Here is a 20,143-nt window from a genome sequence, read left to right as displayed (position 1 = left end):
CAAGGCAGAGATGAGGCATTCTTCCTCCAGGTGTCAGGTGGCTAGTGTTTGGCGGTGGAGGAGGCCAAGGATTTGCTTTTCCGTGGTGGAGTAGGAGGGGAGTTAAAGTCTTTGGCCACAGGGCAGTGGGGTTGTTTAGTGCGTGCGTCCCAAAGATGTTCCCTGGAACGTTCTGCAAGATGCTATCCTGTCTCCCCAGTGTAGAGGAGACTACATTGAGAATAATGGACAAGTAGATGACATGTGTGAAAGTACAGATAAATCTCTGTTGGATGTGGAAGGATGCTTTGGGGTCTTGGATAAAGGTGAGAGGGGAGATGTGGGCGCAGGTTTTGCACTTCTTGTGGTGACAAGGGAAAGTTTGAGCAATGGAGGGAGGGTTGGTGGGGGGTGCGGACCTAACAAGGGAGTCGTGGAGGGAATGGTCTCTGAGGAACGCGGATAGGGGTGGGGAGGGAAATATATCCCTGGTGGTGGGGTCTTTTTGTAGCTGGCAGAAATGGTGGAGAATGATGCGTTGTATCCTGAGTTTGAGAACCCGCAGGGGTGTTCTGCCATTGCTAGAGGAAGGATATTTTTCAATTGGAAAAAGTGCAGACAAAATTTATAAAGATGTTGCCTGGACTCAACTGTCTGAGTTTTAGGGAGAGGCTGGACAAGCTCGGACATTTTTCTTTAGAGTGCGGGAGGCTGAAGGGGATCTTATAGAAGTATACAAGATCATGAGATGCATTGATAGGGTGAGTGCCCTCAGTCTTTTTAAAAGGGTTGGGAATCAAGGACTACAGGGAATCAGTTTAAGATTAGAGGGGAAAGAATAAAAGGGAACCTGAGGAGCAACTTTCTTTACAGAGGGTGGTACACATATGAAATGAGCTACTAGTGGAAGTGGTTGAGGTGGGTACATGAACGTTTAAAAGGCATTTGGACAAATATACGGATAGGAAAGTTTTAGAAGGATATGGGCCAAGTGCAGGGTAACGGGGTTAGCGTGGATGGACATTTTGCTCAGCATGGACCGGTTTGGGCCAGAGGGCCTGTCTCCATGCTAGAGGCCTTTATGACTGTAAATGCTGGCAGGTTCTGGGGACGTCCAGAGGGACTGTCCTTTTCAAGTTCTCTTTATCTCAAGCACACCATTCTCCCCACACATCCATACCCAAACTTCTTGAGTTCTACTTACACCAAATAGGTCGACCAACAGTGCTGCTGGACCTCTGGTTACTAACTCTTCTGCTAATGGGAACTGTTTCTCCTTATGTACTCAATCATAATCTATTCATTTTTGAACATCTCTATTAAATCTCTCCTGAACATTATCATTGAAGAAAACAGGGGCCTGTTTACGTGCAGTACAACCCATTTAATCCCATGTTATAGCCTCCTTTTGCATAGCAGGGTTCATGACTTTTGGGGATTCTAACCTCCCTGAGTTTTCAAAAACAAATCCTGTCAAATTGAGATCATGCATTCTCCTTAAAAACTTTTACTTTAGCCTGTCTCCAAGGAATTTGTTGGCGATTAAAACCATAAGTGGATGCATCGGAGGGGAATGAGAGATTTTAAAATTGTTTCTCAGTGACACTCAGCTAACTCATGTGGAGTTAAAATTCCTCACAAAGGTAAAACGAATATCTTCAAAAATATTCAAAACAAGGATGGATGAGCATCAATATGGATTTGAGCAATGCTCTTTAAAAGGTTACACTTAGTTTTTTTAAAAAATCCACAGCATCAAACTGCATGCAAAACTTGTTGAGTGGCAGGAAATAAAGTGTAATGTTTGAAAGGTTTTATTGACATTAGAAAGCTGTTTCCAGCAAGGTTGTGCGGGACTCAGTAATAGATCCCTGTTTTTTAGACCTAAATGTAGGGGCATGATCAAGACTTCTGCAGGTAACACAAAAATTGAGCTTATGGTTGCCAATGACGACATTTATTGACTATGGGAAGATATCATTGACAAAAAAGTGGCAAGTAGAATTCAATCCAGAGAAATGTGGCATGATAGATCTGAGGAAGTCAAACAAGGCGAAGGGATATAAATAAGTGCGAACACTCTACAACTCACAAGATGCATACCTTATTAGTCAGAGAATGGAACTGATGGTCCCAGTCAACATGGATTCATTAAGGGGAAATCATGCTTGATAAATCTTCTGTAATTTTTTGAGGAGGTGATCAGTAGAGTAGACATGGTGAATCAATAGATATTGTGTTTCTAGGCTTTCAAAAGACTTTTCACAAGGTTCCATACAAGGAACAGCTTTAAGGAAAATTAAAGCTCATGGCATCAGAGGTAGTGTATTGACATGGATATGGAAGTGGTCAGCAGATAGGAAAGCAGAGAGTAGAAACAAGTGGATCCTTTTCAGAGTGGCAGGTAGTGACAAGTGTAAGGCTCAGTGCTGGGACCTTAGCTGTTCACACTATACATTAACGATTTGGAGGAAGGAATTAAATGCAATATCTCCAAATTTGCAGATGACACTAAGCTGGGTGGCAGTGTGTGCTGTGAGGACGATGCTTAGATGCTGGAGGGTGACTTGGACAGGCTGGCTGAGTGGGTAAATGCAAAATAATGTGGATAAATGTGACATTACCCATTTAGGTCACAAAAACAGGAAGGCAGATTATTTTTGGAACAGTGGCAGTTTAAGAAAGGTGAGGTGCAATGAGGCCTGGGAATCAATGTGGAGCAGTTGCTGAAGATTGGCATGGAGGTGCGGTAGGTATTGAGGAAAGCTGGCCTTCAGAGTGAGACAATTTGTGTATCAGAGTAAGGATGTCTTGCTGCAGTTATCCAGGGTTTTGGTGAGGCTACCCCTTGAGTATTGAGTGCAGCTTTGGTCTCCAAGTCTGAGAAAAGACATGCTTGCTATTGAGAGAGTCCAGCAAAGGTTCATCAGACTAATTCCTGGGATGGCAGGACTGACATTGAGGAAAGACTGGATCAACTAGGCTTATATCTGCTGGAATTCAGAAGAATGGGGGGTGATCTCATAGAAACATATAAAATCCTGATGGGACTGGTCAGGTTAGATGTGTAAGAATGTGCATGTTGAGCAAGTCCAGAACGAGGGGCCACATTCTAAGAATAAGGGTCGGCCATTCAGGACTGAGGTGAAGAAGAATTTTGTCACTCAGAGTTATGAACCTGTGGAATTCTCTTCCACAGGAAGCTGTTGGAACCAACTCATTAAATATATTCAAGATGGAGCTGAATATGGCTCTTATAGCTAAAGGGATGAAGGGGTATGGGGAGAGGGCAGAAATAAGAACTTGAGATTGCATGATTGTATTGAATGGTAGTGCAGGCTTGATGAGCCAAATGAACTACTCCTGTATCTATTTTCTATGTTTCTATACTGCCCAACATGAAATGTTATTCTGAAACTGGACAGAATTTGCTTAATGATCTTGTGTGCAAAGATCTACACTGACAATCAGTTGAGGATTGGTAGTTGAGCTCACAGTGTGGTGCATTTCTGCATATGGAAAGTACATGTATCAATATGCTTGCAGGCCTGTTCTTCATTGACAAAAGGAACATTACTCAAACTATGCCTGGTTCAGTTCAACAAAATAGGGAGCAACCATTCTCTGGTTCATTTCTCAAGATAATGCCTTGACCAATCAGAGTCACCTGCTTGGTTCAAAATTTAAAATTCAAAGTTTAACAGTTAACTGTCAATCATCATCTAACTGGTGCATGCTCCATTGCAATGCCTCGACCAGTCAGAATTATCTTGTCAATTCATCAGCACTTTTCTCTCACTGTGAAAGTTTTATTTTCCCTTAACTTTGATATTTCTAACAATTTGTCGTGGCGAGTGCAAGACAAAAACTTTTGGCAAAATATATGTTTTTCAGAATACTCACAACTTTATTATAATGTTAAAGATAAAGTTGCTTTAGTTCTACTGGATCACATGGTTACTCTCTCATTAGAAGTGATCTTTTAACCTGACAGGCAGCATGTTTCAGGTGAGGGGAGAGGTTGAGAAGTAGTGTCCTTCATGGTGACCTCAGCTATTGCAATTGAACATGCAATGTTGGTATCATTCTGCATTGCAAACCAGCCTTCCAGCAGCTAACCAATCCCTACTCCCTGTTAGTATGTCAAATAAAGCTGATTCAGCTTCTGGTTACTCTAATTTGGTAAGAACATTAAAAGAAATCCTTTACACCACGTATCTTTATATTAATGTATCAGTACTCTACCTGTGAAGTTACGACGTCATTTTGCTGCTTCTGGATATTATGACTTGACTTAAAAGTGTTCATGCTACTTTTACGAGGAATGGCTGATGACAAATGTGGAAGTTTGAATTCAGAGTTCGGGCTTCCATCAGGTGTTTGTTTATTTGTTTCATTCACAGTGGTACCTCCAATTCCAATTGATGAATATCGCGTGACGGCACTCTGTGACACTGAAATAACAAATGATCACATTTGAAAGCAGGGAGACATCTCAAAACTTTCATGATCCGAACAAATATTTGTAAATGCCTCCTGTTTTCCTTCTATAGAAAAGTATAGCTGACTTTATAGTTCTTTGGATGTGAAACAATATTCAACCATGAAAGCTACAGAATCAATCTTCCAAGACATTTTTTAACTGGGAACAAGAATATACTCGCTTTACTTTGTGACAAAATCTTGCATTGTGTTTACTTTTTAATCTATGATTTTGTATCTCGAACCTAAGATGGTGCTATGAACGGCAACATTGTAAAGTTTTCACTGTAGTTGTAGCCCTGTACTTGAGACAATAAAACCTAATTCTAATTCATTTATTGTCCTGAAATGGTAGTTCCACAGTGGGACATGGCACAAAACAGGGGCCTTTTAGGAAAGGTACAATGCCAATCACGATTGATTTTGATGTGCATATAGACTATATTAATCAAATTGTCAAGGAGACCTTCGGGGAAGAGTTTGATGAATTTATTAGAGATTATTTCATGGAGCAATATGTTGGGGAATCAATCATGGATCAGGCTGTTCTGGATTTGATATTATCTAATGAAGGGGAGTTAATCAGCGATCTCATAGTAAAGGAGCCACAAGTAAAGACTGATCATAGGATGCTAAGATTTCAAATTTAGTTTGATGGTGAGAAACTAGAGTCCCATGCTAATGTTCTGGAGTTAATCTAAGGGAATTACTAGATAGGAAGACAAAAAGGTAGGACAATTGATGAGCAATGGTAGATCCTTAAGGAGATATTCAGTTCCTTACATTTCACAGAAGAAGAAAGATTGTAAGGTAAAACCACCCATGCCTAACCAGGACGTTAAAGATAAAGCTAAAGCATACCATACTATAAAGGTGAGTGAAAGATTGGAAGATAGAAAATCTTTTTTTTTAAAAATCAGAAAAGAATTACTCAAAATGTGGTAAAAAGAGCAAAGGTAACGAAAACTCAGGTATCCCTTCCACAGACAAATGTTACACATTTTCAATTTTCCAGTACATACTGGGACTGCCATCGAGTCATATACACAGGTACTTATAAGTTCTCAGTTCAGAACAGCATTGTCCCTCTCTTAAAGGTGCGGTACTTGTCTTCAACTTCATAACACTCCCCCACTGAAGAACAAAATGAACCATCATAATGAAAAGATTTTTTTTGTTCTAAGTCCCTTTGCGATGAAATACATAGGTCATTATTCTAAGCTATACTTTACATATTAATTTCTGCAGATGTATATATCATTGAAATCTGTCCAATCTTACCTACACATTCTTTAAATCGTGATCACACATCTGCTATCACATTTTTACTAAGCGCAACATAAACAATTTGTAAAAGTCTGTAACATAAGATTCCAATGAAATAGTCTCATATTCTTGTCTTTAAATCTTTCCAAGAATGTCAGAGGACTGTGGTCTGTGTACACAACCATCTCTTATGTGTTCACCACATAAACATTGAAATGTTGTAAGGCCAGTAGCAAACTCAATAATTCATTTTCGATGGTAGAACATTTTCTCTGGTGGGTGTTGAGGAAATTTGAAAAGTAGCAAATTGGCTGTTCAATTCATCATCATCTTCCAGTAGTAGTCTAGCTCTAATTCCTATATTGCTAGCATTGATCGCAACTTTAAAGGGTTTCAAACGTTTTGGTGTAGCCAGAACTGGTTTGGCAGTTAATACTGCTTTTAAATTCTCAAATGCCTTCTGGCATTGTTCTGTCCACTTAAATTTTGTGTTCTTCTTTAGTACATCTGTTAGTGGTGCCACTACACTGCCAGAGACCCGGGTTCAATTCCCGCCTCATGCAAATGTCTGTGTGGAGTTTGCACATTCTCCCCGTGTCTGCTTAGGTTTCCTCTGGGTGCTCCGGTTTCCTCCCATGGTCTAAAAATGTGCAGGTTAGGTGAACTGGCCATGCTAAATTGCACGTAGTGTTAGGGGAAGGGGTAAATGCAGGGGAATGGGTCTGGGTGGGTTGCTCTTCGGAGGGTCAGTGTGGACTTGTTGGACCGAAGGGCCTGTTTCCATACTGTAAGTAATCTAACCTAATCTAAAGAAATATTTGGTAGAATCCACTTAGTCCCAAAAATCGAAGCATCTCTTTTTTTGAGGATGGCTGTGGAAATTGCTCAATTGCTTTCAGCTTCACATTTCTTGGGGTTAACCTTCCATGACCGGTGTTATGCTTCAAGAACGTCACGTCTGCCTTCACGAATTCTATTTTCTTTAAGTTTATTACCAGTTTTGTTTCTTGTAATCATTCGAAGAGTGCTGCCAACTGTACGTGTGATCCTTCCATGACTCGCTAAAGATCTTTACATCATGCACAATTTGTTAATCCGTCCACAACTCTGTACATGAGTCTTTGGAATGTGGCTGGTGCATTCTTTATTCCAAAAGGCATCGCTTTGAATTGATATAGCTCATTTGGAGTTTCAAATACAGAATTTATTTTGCTATCTCTAATAAGTTACCTACCAATAACCATATGGTAAGTCCAAGTTTGTAATGTAAGTGGCTTGTCCAATTTTCTCCATACAATCCTCCAATCTTGGTATTGGGTATGAGTCTGATTTTGTTAGTGTTGATTTTCTGATAATCCACACAAAATCGTTGAGTCCCGTCAGGTTGATTCATGAACACGATCAATGAATTCTCGTCACTCTTACTCGGTTCAAGATATCTTCATCAAGCATCGCATCTACTTCTTTTCTGGACCTGTGTCGCTTTGAGAGGATTAAGCCTGTAGGGGCATTGTTTTATCGGACCAGCATTCTCTACTTCCACCTCATGCACAATAGTATTAGTCCTCACTATCTAATTCCTGCATATGTCCTCATACTGCTGCAACAAACCTTTCAACTCGGTTCTTTGCTCCTGAGAGAGATCATTCACTAACCTATCCCATTCCTCAAGGACTTTCTCATTATTTAATATCTTTTGAGGCACATCAAACTCCACAACATCTGGATTTGATTCCTCACTCTGTGGTAACCAACACCTGTCTCCAGTTCCCTGTGTCTATTTCACAGGGAACTGGAGGTTTCAACATATTCACATGACACATCCAATATAGTTTTTTTTCCCTATCTGGCATCTATACCAGATAATTTACCTGACTCAACTTCTTCTTAATTTGATAGGGTCCACTAAACCTGGCTTTGAAGGGACCTCCTACAATTGGTAACAATACAAATATGTCATCCCCATGAGAAATCGTTCGAATTTTAGAGTTTTTATTTACCTTCTTTATTCTATGCTGTGACATCTTCAGGTGCTGTTTAGCTAACGTACCTACCTGATTAAATCTCTCCCTCACCTCAGACACATAATCTAAGTGTGAGATCTCTGACTTCGATCCTGTCAATTTTTCTTTAATAAATTTCAAAAGCCCTCTCACTTTATGTCCAAATATTATCTCAAAGGGAGTAAATGGAATAGATTCATTTGGGGCATCTCTAATGGCAAACAATACAAATGAGATACCTTTATCCCAGTCATTCAGGTAATCCTGACAGTATGCTCACAACATGGTTTCAGAGCCTGATGCCACCTTTCCAAAGGTCCTGGGACTCAGGGTGGTATGTACTTGATTAAAGTGCTGTATGCCTAAGCTATCCATGACTTCCTTTAACAGTCCAGCAGCAAATTAGAGCCTTGGTCTGACTAAATCTCTCTGGGTAGCCCATACCAGGTAAAGAAAGCTACCAATTCCTCCACCACCCTTTTTGCCTGAATACTCTGTAATGGAATTGCCTCAAGAAGTCTGGTAGATACATCCGTTATGGTAAGCAAGTACTGGTTCCCACTTTTAGTTTTCGGGAGGGGATCTACACAATCAATCATAACCCACATGAAAGGTTCTTTGAATGCAGAAATTGGCAATAAAGGTGTGGGTTTTATTACTGCCTGTGGCTAACCTACCATTTGGCATGTATGATATGCATGGCAAAATTTAATCATATCTTTATGCAATCCAGGCCTATTGAAGTGTTTTTGTACCTGACCCTGAGACTTCCTCACACCTAGATGATCACCTACTGGTAATTCATACGCTACCCGTAATACTTCCTGTCTATATGCTATCGGCAACACAATCTGGTGCACTTCCACTCATTTTCCCTCTGCAATAACCTGCCATGGTCTCCATGTCAGTCTTAGGATTCTATCTTTCAGATAATAATCCTCAGGAATAGATGCTCATTCCTTTCTCGTCATTCTGTTGTAAGTCCATTAGCCTTTCAGGACTAAACACTTCTGCCTGACCCTCTACCTGTTCAGGTTTTCCGGCACCATTACATTAAGCAGGGTGTCAGTTAACTGAACCTCAACTCCTTCATCTTTCTCTTTAGTTTTTGTTGCTTGCTGTGACTTATGATATGACTTGATTAAAGTACTGTCTGTGTAAGCTATCCATGATCTTGTTACGACACAGGCTGGAAAAATTCCAGGGTTTATATCTTTTAACTCCTCAGTTTCCTGGTTTTCCTTTGGCTTCTCCACAACAAGGGGTGTTATTCCCACTTTGGATCCTGCTAAATTGTTTTCAAGAACAACTTTAATTCCAACGTCTTGATTTAGTTCTCCAAATCGATCTTACACAGGGGAATGCTAAACTTCTGACCACCTATTCCACAAATTACCACTCTCTCGGATAGTATGTCAGAAAAAGTGCAAATACATTCACCCTTTACTATTAGGGACTGTTAGATCCCGTATCTCTCAAAATCATAACTTTTTCCCTTCTCCCCCTGTTCTTTCAGAGTAAACTTTACCCACAGAGGTGAAGCCTTTGTAGAACCCCTGCCTAGGCTTGCACTCTCCTGCAGCTCCTTGACTTTTCTTGGTGTTTCGTTTACTATTTTCACTAATCCCACTGGCTTAGCCACTTTCACTACGTCTTTTCCCACAGTGCCTTTCTTCAATGACCAGCATTGTGATCTTGTGTTCCCCCTTCAGGCAATGAAAACACTTTTTCATAGTGCCTTTCATAAACCACCGTCACTGTAATTTTGTGTGTCCAACTTCAGTATAGAGAAAACATCTGCGGCCTTTCACCTCCTTTTCACCCTCTTGGGCTTCTTTTTTTCATCTGTGATAAACCATTCCCAGCATGATCTACACTTTGCTTTGTAGTGAAGGATTTCCTCTTCTCCCAATTTCTAACCTTCACAGAATCAAATTCCTGCCAGAAACTAAATTTCACCAGTGTATATTTATCTGCCATCTCTGCTGCTCTTCTCCCTTTTTGAACTTTCTGTTCATCTATATGAACTCTTACCATCTCTGGCAGTGAGTTTTTAAACTTATCCAGGAGAATAATCTCTCTTAGACTCTCAACAATCTTATCTATATTTAAGGCCAGCACCCATTTATCAAAATTACTATGTTTAATTCTTTCAAACTCAACAAAGGCCAGACCTGGTTTCCTCTTTATGTTTCTGAACCGCTGTCTGTTTGCTTCTGGTACTGACTCATAGGTACTCAATACAGTCTGTTTGACATCTGCATAATCTCTTGACCCCTCATCTGACAACGCTGCAAATACGTCACTAGCTCTGCCGACCAGCTTAGTCTGAACTAGCGTTACCCACTAGTTCCCTGGCCACACCATCCGCCCAGCCAATTTTTCAAATGAAATAATGAAGGCTTTGGCATTTTTCATCAAAATGTGGCAATGTTTTAACATATCTATGTAAATTATTACCTTCTCGCTTCATCTCCATCCTGTTAACTTGGCTTTCCTGATTAATCCACAATTTTTGAAGTTCAAATTCTCTCTCTTTCTTTTTGCTCAGCTAAACACCTTGTCTCCCTTTCCTCTTCCTCTCTCATGGCTCTTTTTTCCCTTTTCTTCATCTTCTAACTCCAATTGTATCATTTACAACTTAGGTTTTTCTAACTCTACTTCACTTATCTGTTTCTCTAACATACCTAAGTGCTTGACCAACTCCATGGCAATTTCAGCCTTTCGTTCATCCCTGGCTAAACCCAATTCTAACCTATTTGCTTGGATATCCCACCTCTCCAAAGGTGTGTAATAACATCCCTGATCGGTTTTACTGGAAAATATAGATGGTACTATTTACAGAAGACACAAAAATAAAGTAAATTATTTTTACTTTATTTAAATAATTTAAAATAAAAAATAAAGATGAAGTAAATTGCAAAGAAGAAATAATCTCTTTGCTAATTCTAAAAATATGTCCTTCCTCTATCTTTCTAAACTTTCTTGGTGAATTTGGGAAGTACCTTCAAACCCCAAAGCCTCTTTGGCAATCTTAAGAGCCATTTCCAGCACTTTTAATTTAACCAACCACAAGTACCCGAAATAAAACAAATCTTCTCAAGTATGTTTAATTTAAACTTCTAGGTCACTAATCGGCAATTGTTTAAATCTGCTGGGATGTTTTATACCCCAAATCTGTTCAAATCTGCCCAAACCTCAGAGTGGACTTATCTAAACCTGTCCAAATCTCAAGCCCAAGATCCCAAACAGTTATGACATGGAAGTGAACCCCTCTGCTAATTAAACCGAACACCCAGAAAAGTTTACCTTGCCTCACTTCCACTATTTAAAGAAAATAACATCAATTCATTTTGTAACTCTTAAAGTGGATATTAAATAACAAGCATTCACAACTCTAAGCCCCCTTTTCCCTTAATTGCTTACTATCTGCTTCCAAATCTATAACAATATATTGTTACAATAAGAAACTTACATCAACTTAATTTCAAAATCACACAACCACTGCCTTCTTCTGTCTTCCTTCTTCCAGCTGAGAATCTCCCTGGGTTGTTGTCTTCCTTTTTACTGCAAGTATCTTTCATATGGAAAGGTACCTTTGATAGAGAGTGTTTCCTAATTTCTTGGAGAGCAAGGTGTTAACTCTCTATGTGTTTTTGTCTTGATGGCAGTTACTCTCTCCCCAATTTTCAAAATGTTCACATTTTTATACACCTAACATTGGATTATCTCATTGATTCGATGTTAGCAAGACAATAAATTCAAACTCAATTGAGTTTTAATTTTTAGCATAATTTAAACTGATGAGTTAAATTCAAATTATTGTCAAAACAGCAACCAGAACTCAGGTATCCCTTTCACAGCCAAATGTTACATATTTTCAATTTTCCACTACGCCCTGGGACTGCCAGCTGGTCATATACACAGGTGCTTGTAAGCTTTCAGTTCAGAACAACATTCTCTCTCTCTTAAAGATTCAGTACACACCTTCAACTTCATAACACAAGCAAGATGGGAAACGGGGATCCTTAAAATGTAGCAGCTGGATTCAGGGAAGGTATTTGATATGGTACCACTGAAAAGGTTAGGACATAAGATAAGATCAATGGAGTTAGTACTTTATTAACTTGAATAGAGGATTGGCTAACTAACATAAAGCAGACAGTTGACATTAATGGGGCTTTTTCTGGTTGGCAAGCTGTTATTAGGAGGTCCATGAGCCCCAACTATTTACAATCTATATTAATGACTTGGACGTCCCACTTCTCCACAGGTGTGTAATAACATCCCTGAACAGTTTTATTAGAAAACATAGAAACTAATGGATCTGTAACTCACCACCCACTTGACAATCAATAAAAGAAAACCACAAACAATTCAATGGAACACCTATGAGATCACCAATATCAGGGCTCATAGTGGAAGCAGTAACGCAGAGACTTGAACAAGCTGCCCTCCCATCTATCCAACCAAAACTTTGGGTCCGCTACGTGGACAACACCTTTGCCATCACAAAATGGAACAAATTAGAGAAAACTTTCAGCATCATCAACAAAATCCTGCAAGTAGGCATATAATTCACAAAAGAGGAGGAGAACGACAACAGAGTCCCATTCCTGGACGTGACAGCTGAACATATAATTAACGGAGAGCTTCAAACCAGCGTCTACAGAAAAACAACAAACACAGACCAAATACTTAACTTCAGAAATAATCCCCACACCCAAAAATGGAGCCGCATCAAGACATTATTTCAATGAGATATATCACACTGCAGCATCCAAGAACTACACAAGCAAAAAAAAATCTATACAATGTTTTCTGGAAAAACGGGTACGCAATAACACAATCCACCGATTCCTCAGAAACAAACCCAAACAAGCAGACACAAGGCAACCAAAAATTATAGCCACATTACCTTTCATCAAAGACATATCAGAAATGACTTCCAGACTACTCAGACCCCTTGGCAACATGGTAGCCCACAAACCTACCAACATACTTAAACCATGACTAATGAAACAAAGGATCCATTAGATACTACCAGCAAAACTAACATCATTTACAAAATACCATGCAAGAACTGTGAGAAACACTACATCAGACAAACTAGCAGGAAACTTGCCACCAAGGTACACGAACATCAACTAGCCACCAAAAGACATGACCTGCTATCACTAGTTTCCATTCATACAGATAAAGAAGGACACCACTTTGATTAGACAACACACACATCCAAGGACAGGCAAAACAAAGACATGCATGAGAATTCTTACGGACATGGCATTTTAACCAGAACTCCATCAATAAACACATCGACTTAGATCCTATCTACCTTCCCTTGAAAAAGAGAACCAGAAATGACATCACCCACCTTAAGAAATCAAGACCTATAAATAGAGAGGCGGGACATACCACCAGCACTTCACCGGAGACTCTCACTGATGATGTTACGTAGTATGGTGATGAAACATTTGAAAACGGGAGATAACTTACATACTTATCATCAACCTGAGCTATAAATCTTCTAAAAAATTGCTAATAGAAGGTACTGTTTACAGAAGAAATTAAAATAGATGGGAAAGCAAATTTCAAAGAAGAAATAAGAAATTTATAAATTGATATGGATGGGTTAAGTGAAGGGGTCAAAATATGGCAGATGAAGTTTAACATGGAGGCTATCCATTTTGGTTGGAAGAACAGAAAGATAATTTATTATCGAAATAGGAAGAAACCTCAAAGTGCTTCAGTGCAGAGTGAGCTGTGTGTCCTAATGAATTAATCTCAGAAAATCAGTATGCAGGTAATAAGGAGGAAAAATTGAATTTTGGCATTAATTACTAAATGAAAAGTGGATAAAAATAGGGAATTATTGCTGCAACTGTGTAAGGTATTAATGAGACCACATCTGGAGTATTGTGTAGAATTTTGGTCCCATCATTTCAGGAGGGATATGATTGCAATGGAGGCAGTCAGAAGTGATCTACTAGATTGACTCTAGAGATGAAGGGTTTGTTAGAGATGAAGGGTTTGTCTTATAAAGAAAGTTTGAGCAGTGTAGACCTCTACTCTCTGGAGTTTAGAAGAGTGAAAGGAGATCTAATTGAGTTATATAAGATGCTAAATAGGATTAACAGAGTAGATGTAAAAAGGATTAAATTGAATTGAACTGAATTAGGTTTATTGCCACATGTACTCAAATTAGTATAGGGACAAGTTTACAATTTGCCACTTACAGTGTCATCTTAAACACAAAGGCATCCATAATCTTACGTACAAAGCAGAAAAATAAGGAAAACCAAGCTTAAAAAGTTAAACATTACTGTCTTCCTTACTAAAAGGAGGATAAAAATAGAAACACAATTAATAGTTCAATACCACAGTCCATAAGGCTGCTTGAGCAATCTGAATCAAGAGGTTACACCTTTTGGATAAAGGGTAGCACATTCAAAACAGAGATCAGGAGAAACTACCTCTCTCACAGTCATGAATTATAGAACTTACTGCCCCACAACATGATGGATGCTGGGACATGGAGTAAATTTAAGGAAGAGATGGATTTTCTCTTAGTGATAGTTTGAATGGTTATGGACAGTGGGAAGAAAGTGGAGTTGAGGGCGAGATGAAATCACCATGATTGTATCACATATCAGATTGGGCTCAAGGGGCTAAATTGCCAACTCCTGCTCCCAGTTCTTATGTCCTTACATGAATAACTGGTAGCCAGTGACTCTGCACCAGTGCATTCCCTATTCTAAGGCCAATTCCTTCAGTACTCTGGGAAGTAGATTACTGTGAATCCGACAACACGCTCACCTGGAAGTGGGAGAGCTCCATCCTTAACATTCAGATCAAATGAATTTATTGACCTCTAATCCCATCAATTTCCTTTATACCATTTATCTACTAATACTGATTTCCATTAGTTCCTCCCTCTCATTCGATCCTGTGTTCCAAAACATTTTGGATGTTATTTGTGTCCTCCTTTACAAGCAGAATCAAAATTGTATTTAACTGGATTGCTATCTTTGTTCCCCATTAAAATTTCCCTACTTTCTAATTGTTAGGGACGTATAATTGTTTGAGACTATAGGACCATAAGAAGGAGGAAAACTAGACCTTGAGCCTGCTCCATCAATAGGATCTTGGCTAATCCAACATGCCTCACGACCAGTTTTTGCATTTTCTCCATAACCCTGATTCCCCGACGGATCACAAATCTTTTTCTCTCTAACTTAAATATATACAAGAACTCTGCCCCCACAGCTCTCTGTGGCAAAGAGTGCCAAAGACTCACAACTCTGAGAGAAGAATTCTTCTTCATCTGAGTCTTAATTTGGTGTCCCCTTATTCTGAGACTATGCCTTTGGGTCCAAGACTGTCCCATATGGGGGAACACCCTCACAGCATTTACTCTGTTAAGTCCCTGAAGAATCATGTTCATTTCAATGAGATGACCTCTCATTCTTCTAAACTCGAGTAAGTAGAGTCCCGTACTCACTATTTTGTTCTCTTAACATACCTACAGAAGCTTTTACAATCAATTTGAATGTTCCCCACAAGCTTACTTTCATAACTGAATCTCTGCCACGTATTCAATCCCTTTGTCCTCATTTGTTGAAACCTAAACTTCTCCCAATCTTCAGATCTGTTGCATTTACTGGACAAATTATGTGTTCCTTGTACCCAATACTATCCCAAATTTTTCTTAAGCTGTGGACAGCCGTATTTCTGTTGTTAGACAGGAATGAACGATTGTTGCAGTTCCCCTAAGCACTCTTTAAATGTTTGCCATTGTCTATTTATCATCTTTTCTTTAAGTAACATTCTGCAATTTATCACAACCGGCTCACACTAGTACCATTGAAGTTTCCTTTGTTTAGATTCAGGATCCAAGTTTCAGAAACAACTATATCTCTCTTTACCTGAATGAAGATTTCCATGATATTGGAATTCTTTCATGAGAAACAAAAGTTGCACTAACTGACAGTGAAGATTAATTGAATCAAATGAGAAAAACCTATTCAGTATTTGGGCGGCGTGGTGGCTCAGTGGTTTGCACTGTTGCTTCACAGTGCCAGGTTCAATTCCAGCCTTGGGGGACAGTCTGTGTGGAGTTTGCATATTCTCCTTAAGATTGTGTCAGCTTCTTCTGGATCCTCTAGTTTCCTCTCACAGTCCAAACATGTGCAGGCTGGGTGGATTAGCTATGGAAAAGACAAGTATTGGGCCATGGGTCTGGGTGGGAGGCACTTCGGAGAGTCAGTGGAGAGTTGATGGGCCAGTTGGCCTGCTTCCACACTCTAGGGATTTTATGATTTGTGTGGGACTAATAATGGAAGTATGGGAAAATGGAGATCATGTGATGAGTGGTCCCGAATTGGCAACTGTGGACCCAGGATATTGACCATGTTTAACTAAAATGATATTATCAAACTTATGTTACCTTCTTCAGCATCCCTCAGCATCTGATCCAGAGCAGCTTTTGTACACAATTCACGAGCTCGTGTAGCTGCGGCTGTGGTACCACTTGAAACCGCTTCCCGTAAAACAGAATCTATAACCAAACAGGCTGCTCCATAATATTTTGCAAGAAAGACAGCAGTGTTTGTCTTTCCTGTAACAAAATAAAACATATGATATGATTTTAAAAGACAAGCATGAGTCATTATCGAATTAATATCTTCAAATTATCTATGCATGATCTCATTCTTCATGGCTCAATAGGTAGAGGCATTGAACCAGATGCACCAACCACTGCCCAACCAACCTCCTTTCACTGTTCAGTCACAGAAAGGGAGCCACCATTATGGTTGTAGCATATCTAGGTTGAGGAGGAGAAAGTTTAGTCAAAGGTCCTGCTTTTGATCTCTCTCCAATGTACCCAGCTATAAATGTGAGTATGGTAAATATTGGGTGAACTGAGGATTAGAGCCAGTTGTAAACCTTTATAATCGAGAAGCTTGCAATTTTTAAACATTTTTTCATGGATTGTAGGTGTCATTGCTTAATGCCATCCATCATTGCCTCTAAGAAAATTGTGCTGAGTGACCTTCTTGAATAGCTACAGATAATATGCAGGTACACTCACAATGCTGTTCAGAAGGGATGTCTCATGTCTCACAAACTTGACTGAGTTTTTTGAAGAGGTGACCCAGAAGATAGATGAAGGCAGAAAAGACATTATCTACATGGCCTCGACAAGGTTCTGCATGGTAGACTTAGATCACATGAGTTTTAAGGGCAGCTAGCCAATTGGATACAAAATTGGCTTGATGGTAGGAAACACCGTGTGGTGGTAGGGGTTTGCTGTTCAGACCAGAGGCCTGCTACCAGCTGTATTCGATAGGGATCAGTGCTGGGTCCACTGTTATTCATCATGTCTACAAACAATTTGGTTGTGAACATAGGAGGCATGGTTAGTAAGTTTGCAGATGACTGCAAAATTGGTAGGATAGCAGACAGTGAAGGAGATTATCTAAGTTATAGTGGATTTAAAAATGTGTTGCTGGAAAAGCGCAGCAGGTCAGGCAGCATCCAAGGAACAGGAGATTCGACGTTTCGGGCATAAGCCCTTCTTCAGCCATTCCTGTTCCTTGGATGCTGCCTGACCTGCTGCGCTTTTCCAGCAACACATTTTTAAGCTCTGATCTCCAGTATCTGCAGTCCTCACTTTCTTCTCTAAGTTACAGTGGGACCTTGATCAATTGGGCCAGTGGGTTGAGGAATGGCAGATGGAGTTTAATTTAGATAAATGCGAGGTGCTACATTTCGGGAAGACAAACCAAGGCAGGACTTTCAAAATTAATAGAAGGGCCCTGGGCAGTGTTGTTGAACAGAGAGACCTAGGGGTGCAGATATACAGTTCCTTGAAAATGGCATCACAGGTAGACACATTGGTGAGGAAGACATTTGGCATGCTTGCCATCTTTGGTCAAATCACTGAGTACAGGAGTTGGGATGTCATGTTACAGCTGTACAAGAAATTGGCATGGCCACATTTGGAATATTGCGTACAATTCTGGTCGCCCTGTAATAGGAATTATGTTTTTAAACTGGAAGAAGTGCAAAGAAGATTTGCAAGAATGGTATTGAGACTGAAGGGTTTGAGTTAGAAGGAAAGGCTGGATGATTAGATTCCTCACAGTATGAAAACAGGCCATTTGGCCCAACAGGTCCACAATGACCCTCCGAAGAGCAATTCCCCCACTCTATATTTACCCCTGACTAATACACCTAACACTATGCGCAATTTAACATGACCAATTCATCTGACCTGCACATCTTTGGATTATGGGAGGAAACCGGAGCACCAGGACAAAACCCATACAGACACGGGGAGAATGTGTACACTCCACACAGACAGTTGCCTAAGGCTGGAATCAAACCCGTGCTAACCACTGAGCCATTGAGCCAGTGTGCCACCTCAAAGGAAAGGCTGGGATTTGTTTCCTGGAACGTAAGAGGCCGAAAGGTGATCTTATAGAGGTTTGCAAAATCATGAGGTGTATGGACAAGGTGAATAGCAAAGGCCTTTTCCCCAGAATAGGAGAGGGCATAATTTTAAGGTGAGAGGGGAAAGATTTAAAAGGGAGCTGAAGGACAACTTTTTCTCACAGAGGTTGGTGCATATATGGAACGGTCTGCCAGAGAACGTAGTACAGGTGAGTACAAATACAATATTTGAAAGACATTTCGATAACTCTGTGATTAGAGGGGTATGGACGAAATGCAGGCAAATGTGACTGATTCAGTTTCGGAAAACTGGAGTCAAATACTGAGCACCAGAAGAACGTGCAAATTGTAATAATACTTGTTTTAAGCGTTTAATATTCTTTTGCCATTTTGCATAGTGGTGCAGATTAAATGCCAAAAGATTGTAATGTGAACAAATATTAGAAAATGTACTTATGGAGCTGGAAATATGAAATGGATGGGAAAGGAAGAGGATCCTATTATAAGCAGAACAAAAAGGATTTCGATGGAATTACTGATAATTTATAGATTATGTCTAGTTTGAATTGTTAATTTAAAAATGTGCTGTGGACTGTGGGCTCATGATGGAATTTACTTGTACCTGCAGCAGGAGCTCCATGTACTATGATAGCAATGCCTCTGCGGTTTCGAGCAGCACATCCCTCAGGGGACAGGTCAAGTCCGAGGTACCTGCCAATAGCCATGGATACAGGGGTAACTTCCAGTTCTCCAACACCCACATTGATAAAAGCATCTGCACCGAACACACAAATATTTCAAGTAAATCTCCTTCTTCACAAAATAACTTCCTTAGCTTCTTTAATCTTACACATGAAACTTTAATCAGGAGTGCAGGCATAGACTTTTCAAAACAATGCAATCATAGAGGCCGACAGCACAGGAAAAGGTTTTTTGGCCCATTGAGTCTGTGTCGGTCAAAAACAACCACCAGTTATCCTAATCACAATCTTGCCACTTACCAGAGCACTTCCTATTTTCATTAGTTCCCCAATCAAAATTGTTATCCCTTTCCCCACTCTTCCCTACTTCTCTTAATCCAGTCAGAGCACATTCCAACTAGACCAACAAGAATTCAATTTGAACACACCCATAGTGAGATAAAGATCAATTAACTCTTTGCTCCTTCGTCCCAGTTGAACCAGCAATCAGGAATTGTCAGGTGCCCAAAATCACATTCGATACTGTCTCCTTAAGAAAATGGTCCACTTCACTATTAAATAACTGCTCACACGTGTAAAACACAACCAGGGATTCTTCCTTACATCACTTCATTGTTCAGAGGAGGCCCTCAGTAAAAGCACAAACTATAAACTTTGTTGATAGGTAAATCAACAATATGATTAACTGTATTCGTCATGCCAAGTCAGAAATAATGTACTGTGAGAAAGGACGTACTGACACTGGAGGCATGCAGACTAGGTTGATTCCGGGGTGGAGGGGGTTGGCTGATGAGGACAGACTGAGTAGACTGGGATTATATTCATTGGAATTCATAAGAATGGGGGGAGGATCTTATAGAAATATATAAAATTATGAAGGGAATCAATAAGATAGAAGGAGAGAGGATGTTTCCACTGGCAGATGAAACTAGGACAAGAGGGCATGGCCTCAAGATTAGAAGAAGCAGGTTTAGAACTGAATTGAAAAAGAACATCTTCACCCAGATGGCTGTAAATCTATGGAATTCCTTGTCCAAGGAAGTAGTTGACGCTACTTCAGTAAATGTTTTAAAGCAAATATAATTTTTTTTTAACAATAAAGGAATTAAGGGATATGGTGATAGCGCGGCTCAGTCGATCCGAGTCCATGAAGAGATCAGCCATATCTTATTGAGTGGCGGGGCAGGCTCAAAGGGCCAGACAGCCAACTCCTGCTGCTAGTTCTTATGTAAATGGATGTGCTGAAGTGTGTCTTAT

The 20,143-nt window shown here is 39.9% G+C and overlaps 1 protein-coding gene across 1 annotated transcript in view; it reads right to left on the bottom strand.

Annotated features, from left to right (window-relative positions):
- hydin (HYDIN axonemal central pair apparatus protein) overlaps positions 1–20,143 on the bottom strand; it is an 888,678-nt gene that overhangs the window by 267,757 nt on the left and 600,778 nt on the right. Inside the window, exons 40-43 of the mRNA XM_060837518.1 lie at positions 19,187–19,283; positions 18,808–18,960; positions 16,177–16,347; positions 4,225–4,433 (exon numbers count right to left, since the gene is read on the bottom strand). Coding sequence (XP_060693501.1) covers positions 4,225–4,433; positions 16,177–16,347; positions 18,808–18,960; positions 19,187–19,283 — 630 coding nt within the window. The remainder of the gene's footprint in view (positions 1–4,224; positions 4,434–16,176; positions 16,348–18,807; positions 18,961–19,186; positions 19,284–20,143) is intronic.

Source organism: Hemiscyllium ocellatum, chromosome 17 (assembly GCF_020745735.1).
Source record: "Hemiscyllium ocellatum isolate sHemOce1 chromosome 17, sHemOce1.pat.X.cur, whole genome shotgun sequence".
Lineage (NCBI taxonomy): Eukaryota > Metazoa > Chordata > Chondrichthyes > Orectolobiformes > Hemiscylliidae > Hemiscyllium > Hemiscyllium ocellatum.
This window is presented reverse-complemented; position numbering and strand designations above follow the sequence as displayed.